Here is a 5,807-nt window from a genome sequence, read left to right as displayed (position 1 = left end):
TTTTTCTATTTTTGGATTTAATATTTAGCTTCAAAAGAGTTCCTCGTTACGTTTGCCTCTCCCACGCAAGCCCTATGAGTCAAATCTTTCTATTTCTAGAACCCTACGAGTTCTTCGGCTCTGCACGCACTCTTTTGAAAAAAGTTATTGTTAAACGAAGACAAAGGCAAATAGCAAAAACAAAAACAATGCATTCAAATTGTGTAAAATGATGTACAGTATAAATTGATGTAAATGTGAGTCTTATGCTTAAGAGTTGGTTCTAAAAATATAAACGCGAGCCCATCAGTAGGGGCTCCTGCTCCTGCCTCTCAACAACAGGGAGCTTTAGCAACGACGACGGGAACGGCAACGAGAACGTCATGTAAAAACATAAATTCACGTTATTGCGATCACTTCTCAACTATTCCAAGCCTTTTAATATGACAAAGGTGTGGCAGTCCCTCAGGAATGAAACCGTTACGAGCGGCGCTTAATTTAGGGAAGAAAAATGAAAATTTATCTCCAGGTGCTGACGTTCTCCACAACACCTCAAACTTGGTAATTTCACGTTGCTGTTTTGCTGACGACGGCAAAGAGATGGACAAAAGTGAAAAACGCACGTGCAGAGCGTGAGAAGCTATTGTTTTTGCCACTAAATATGCAAATTTGTGACGTTCTCGTTGACGTCGCCGTTGTCGTTGCTAAAGCTCCCTAACAACAACAACAACAAAGAAGATATACCTGGGGTTCCTGTGCTCGTACGAGCCATACCCAATTACCCAATCACCATTTGGAAACCATTAATGGATTGGAGAGTCAGCAAAGAAATGGCACTGGCGTGAATAAGCTATCACAATTCTCGGTTTGTGGGTAACTAGAATTTTAATAACTGAAAAAAGAGATGATATTTGTTTATATAACTGCATTACACTAAATAACATAGCTCTCCATTGTAACTTCAAACTTAATCGACAGAATGATATCGAGAAAGAGCAAGTGTTCTAAATAGTGTGATAGGGTTAACGAGTAGCACTGGGCACAGCTGATTTAGGCCGGTTGGCCTCGCGATTTTTCTCTTTTACCTGGTGGTGTCGAGCCTCTATTTCTTTTAGTGCGTTTTTGAACGCATAACAAAATTTAACGTAACATACAGTACTTAAAAGTACTGTATGTTACGTTAAATTATGTTATGCGACTAAAAATCTTTAAAGGAAAGCAGACTAAAATCAGACGAAGGTTTGCACAGTCCAGTACAGTAATCAGAATTCTTTCCACCGGGTTTGCTTTGCATTTCGTAATTGTGTAGAATCCCAACTTACAACCAAACTGTCAATTGCTGCCTTTCGCTTCTGTGATCAAAATTTCAAAAAATGAGTCCAATTTTTCATAGGGGACTTAGCCCAGATACTCATGCCAATCGATTGCATGTGGCAGTGACCGAGTTGAGAGCTTAGAGTATCATGTTATTGCACATGTTGTAGCCATAAGGAATGCAATCATTTATGAGCCAATCAGAAGTGATGTTATAACGCATGAGAAAAATTTACACATACATGTACAAATTTCTCGATTATTCAACAATCACTGATGAGCTAATTGGGCTGAACAAAATTTTCACGCTTACGTGTAAATCTCTCACACAAATTATAACGTTGCTTTTGATTGGCTTTTAAATGGTGACTTTTGCTACAGCTAGAACATGTGCATTGCCGTGATACTATTTCTTTAAGGTACTTTGGTCACTAAGCACATTTTGCTTTTCACCATTTGTATAATTTAAATTAAATTTCCTGTTCCTGTAATGTATCATAATGTTGATATATTTTTGTAAATAGTGCAAAATAATAATAAATCTTAATCTAATTTTAAAATTTGCACATTCTTTTTGTCTGCAGCCTGTGACATTGCTATCACACAGCTGTCTTTTAGTCTTCTGCAGGAATAATGAAGAAGAGAAAAGGAGACAACATAATTGTCAGGAAAGAACAGGTAAAGAAAATCATGAAATGTGTGTACCTAAGTTTGAAAAGAGGATGTATTTGACATAAATAATATATTTTTTATTCAAGATTTAGTCTCAATTGTTTCCTTTTTTTTTTTTTCAAAACAGATGAGCTCCTCAGCTGAACCAGATGAAAAAGAGAAACAGACAAGTGGAAGCTGGTGGGGAATATTAAAATATTCCTTATTGTTGTTAGTTCCTGGTTTCCTTAATCATGCAGCATTGTACCGTGAAGGAGATTTATTACGGCCACTTGGTAATGACTTTGCTTTTCTATGATCAGTGGGGTTACCGTATCTTGTTTTTGAATAACCTTATGTGTTAGTAACAGATGGACAAGCAAAATTTTTTGATATTTGTGTTTTTGTCTTTGGAGAAGAGCTTTGAAATACATTGTATAAATAATAATAAAATAGAAATAGAAATACCAGAAATTTAATGATATTTAACCCATTGACTCCTAGAGAGGCACCCTTTGATGAGTGAAATTGTCTTGAGTTAGACAGAATAAAAGTCTTACTCTTTAGAGGCAATGGGTTAAGGGTGGAATAATTAACAATTATCTCCATTAATATTTCCATGAGTGCGCATTGGATATTCATATAGCCAACGAGGTCCAGTGGGCTAATAACCTCATATCCAATAAGCACTAATGGAATATATAGTATATCCTTCACAATTAGAACATAATTTAAGGTAGAATTGGTGATTCAGAATTGGTGATGCAAGAAGTGGAAAAAATCGCTCTCAACACGTCAAATGTCAAACCACGGTGGTGGAAACGATACGTGGATGATTCGAGTGCTTGTTTGAAGACTAAAGACATCCAAGTTTTCCACTACCATCTCAACTCGATTAACCCAAACATACAGTTTACGGTGGAACTTCCATCAGTCTCATCTCAAAACCACCAAACAATTGCATTTCTTGACACACGCAGCACAGTAGAAAGATCGGGAAACATTACTGTTAGCGTAGAGCAAACATGCGGTTGTTAAATGCCTGATAGATCGCGCAGAAACCATCCCATCCAATGACACAGAAAAAGATTGAGAACAACAACAAGTCATTAATGACTTAAAAATTTTTCACGTTGCCATGTTACCACCAATAGCGTAGCTCCTACTCTACTATAAAAACTACACGTAACCCATAATCCCTCGATTCGCTCTGACGAAGGGCTAACGCTCGAAACGTCAGCTTTTAGAATCTCTGTACGGTGGTCAATTTACATTATCAACTCCGTTGATAAACCAAATTTTTGTATACTTCTTCCCCACTGACGCAGCACCACAGTTTCTTTAGAAACTACCCCTTCATTTAAAAATTAATGGTTATACAGATAAATTCATTGAGAAATGTCGCGCCCCCAGACCACCGGCTGCAATCCAAATACAGGATACAGATACGCGGCCAAAAACTTTTGCTACCTTGCCATACGTAAAGGGCGTTTCAGAACAAGTCAGAAATGTGCTTAACAAAGCGAACATAAAAACTGCTTTCAAGCCTATAGAAACACTCGCCCATTATTTTAGGAAACCAAAGGATCGCCCAAAGAAACGAAAACAAAAGGCATTGTGTACAAGGTTAAATGTCGATCGTGTGATTTCACATACATTGGGGAAACAAAGAGATCATGGAATTCACGTGGCGGGGAGCATAAACCAGGAACTAATAATAACATAGAGTCAGCAATAAAAGATCACGCCGAAACCACTGACCATGACATTGACACTGGCTATGTGGAAATTCTAGAAAAGAATGTCAATAATTGGCACAAAAGAATCTTTTTGGAATCATGGCACTCCACAATAGACAAAAATGCGGTGAACGAGCGGAAGCCATTCCCTTCTGTCTATAAGACATTATTGAAGCCCTAGGGGCTCTCGAACAGCATATTTTAGTTACTCTGGCGAAGACCGCAGTTGCAGTCGAAAATTCAGTTTTTAATAATTTTTATCTAGATCAGTTTCAACGTTTTTATAAACACCTTTTATCATATAATGGATACTGATCGCCCATCAAGTATTTAAGGTAAACATGTATTTGTGTTGTTGTTACAGGATCTTTATCTGCAAAATTATCAACAGCGAGAATTACATGTACGAGCTTTTGAACTTCACACTTTCATACCAATATTGAATATGTTTATGCCAAACTTTGTGGCTTTCTTTGTAGCTTCCGGGATGGCATTGTTGAAAACTTGCTGTATTTCTGAGGGAGACACTTCTCCAAACCTGTTGTTTTTAGCCACTTTCCCAGGGCAAAACTTAAACTTTGCGGCAAAATTTTTTTGACACACTGACACTTGGCGCACTGCTTTCCAAAACGTCAGCTATTTAACAACTATTCACCGAAGTGGAGGTGGCTAGCGGTGGATATATAAATATCCAACGCCAGCCACCGACACTGAGGTGAATAGTTGTTTTAGTATATACTAAAACAGTGAGATAATATACAGCACAAAAAATTAATTTGGATGTTTTCTTCACTTGTCACGGATGCAAATCGGGATGCCTTTTTTACCTGAGTTGCTCGGAGGTAAATGGCACAGGATATTTGGAGTTTGACAAGCCAATCAGCACCCGCGTTCAACGCTATCCACTGTTTTAGTATATAAATAACAATTATTCCATGAGCCCGAGTTGGATATGAAGTGATAAAATAACCAACAAGCGCGTAGGGCGAGTTGGTTATAATCACTTCATATCCAACTAGGGCGAATGGAATAATTGTTTTAGTAAATTCTCAAACCGCATTTTGCCGCCGATTTTTATTTCTACAATTTTACAAAGCGTCCGGAAAGAGCATCTTGGCGCACTATTTTCTATATGATGTGAAACTTCGACTATTGCCGCATAGTTGGAGTTTTTTAGCCAATCAAAAGCTAGAAATGCAATAGTCGGAGCTGAAAATTTACTAATTGCGGATAATCGGAATTGGGCGAGCCAGTCAGAAAGCTAGAAATGCAATGACCGGAGATTGAGTGTATGCTAGTAATTTTATCATGATCTCATTATTTCTTTTGCAGGTGAACTTTATGACGTTGGTTGGAAGCAGAAACTTTTCATGAGTTGCTCTGGGTTTGGTCCTCCTACCATCATTCTTGATGCACCCACAGGGCAATCATCTGATGCCTGGACTCTAATAGAACCTGAAATTGCCAAGTTGTGTCGTGTATGTCTTTATGATAGAGCTGGACTAGGCTTTAGTGACAGACCTCTAGTAAACTGGTCGGAACCACAGCAGGTGAAAAAAGGCAAGTTGTCAACAAGTGAGAGAATGGTTGAGGACTTTCATCGTCTCTTTACGTTAAGCTCTGATCAGCCTCATCCCTTTATCCTTGTTGGCTCAGAACTAGGAGCAGTGAATGCAAGATTTTACACTCAACTGTTTGCAAATGATGTTTCTAGTCTTGTGTTGATAAATCCGCTTGTGGAGGGAATGTTCAGTGAAGAGTGGACAAAACTGTGGCTCGAGCGTTATGTGTCTTCCCAGCAAGCGCTTCAATTTTCTGCTGCCACAGGATTCACCAGAATGGCATTAATTCTCGGTTTGATGAAGGTACCCATGCAGCACAAGCAAATTTCATCAAATGTCACCTTGCGGCAAAAGCATCTGATGTGCAAGCCGGGTCATCTCAGTGCAGCGGTTGATGAGTTCTTCTTCGTGAATGAAAGCTTAGTTCAAATGAAGATGGTGCAGAAATTGAAGCCTTTCCCACAGTCAGTTGACATTACAGTCATTAGCAGCGATTTGTTTGATGAAAAGCTGAGCAGGGAATTAAGCCAGGTGAGGCAATCAAAGAATAGCCTGAAATAAT

At 38.5% G+C, this 5,807-nt stretch overlaps 1 protein-coding gene across 3 annotated transcripts in view; it reads left to right on the top strand.

The window, feature by feature from the left end:
- The first annotated feature begins 759 nt into the window (after positions 1–759).
- LOC137970903 (uncharacterized) overlaps positions 760–5,807 on the top strand; it is a 5,673-nt gene continuing 625 nt past the window's right edge. The window contains exons 1-4 of one of the 3 annotated variants that reach the window (XM_068817559.1): positions 760–844; positions 1,878–1,971; positions 2,093–2,240; positions 5,016–5,776. In XM_068817559.1, the coding sequence (XP_068673660.1) occupies positions 1,927–1,971; positions 2,093–2,240; positions 5,016–5,776 (954 nt within the window). In that variant the 5' untranslated portion in view covers positions 760–844; positions 1,878–1,926. Of the gene's footprint in view, positions 853–1,063; positions 1,219–1,877; positions 1,972–2,092; positions 2,241–5,015; positions 5,777–5,807 lie in introns of those variants that run through there. The other 2 variants (XM_068817558.1, XM_068817560.1) reach the window with 2 other exon arrangements.

The sequence above is a fragment of the Montipora foliosa genome, chromosome 9 (genome assembly GCF_036669935.1).
Source record: "Montipora foliosa isolate CH-2021 chromosome 9, ASM3666993v2, whole genome shotgun sequence".
NCBI lineage: Eukaryota > Metazoa > Cnidaria > Anthozoa > Scleractinia > Acroporidae > Montipora > Montipora foliosa.
This window is presented reverse-complemented; position numbering and strand designations above follow the sequence as displayed.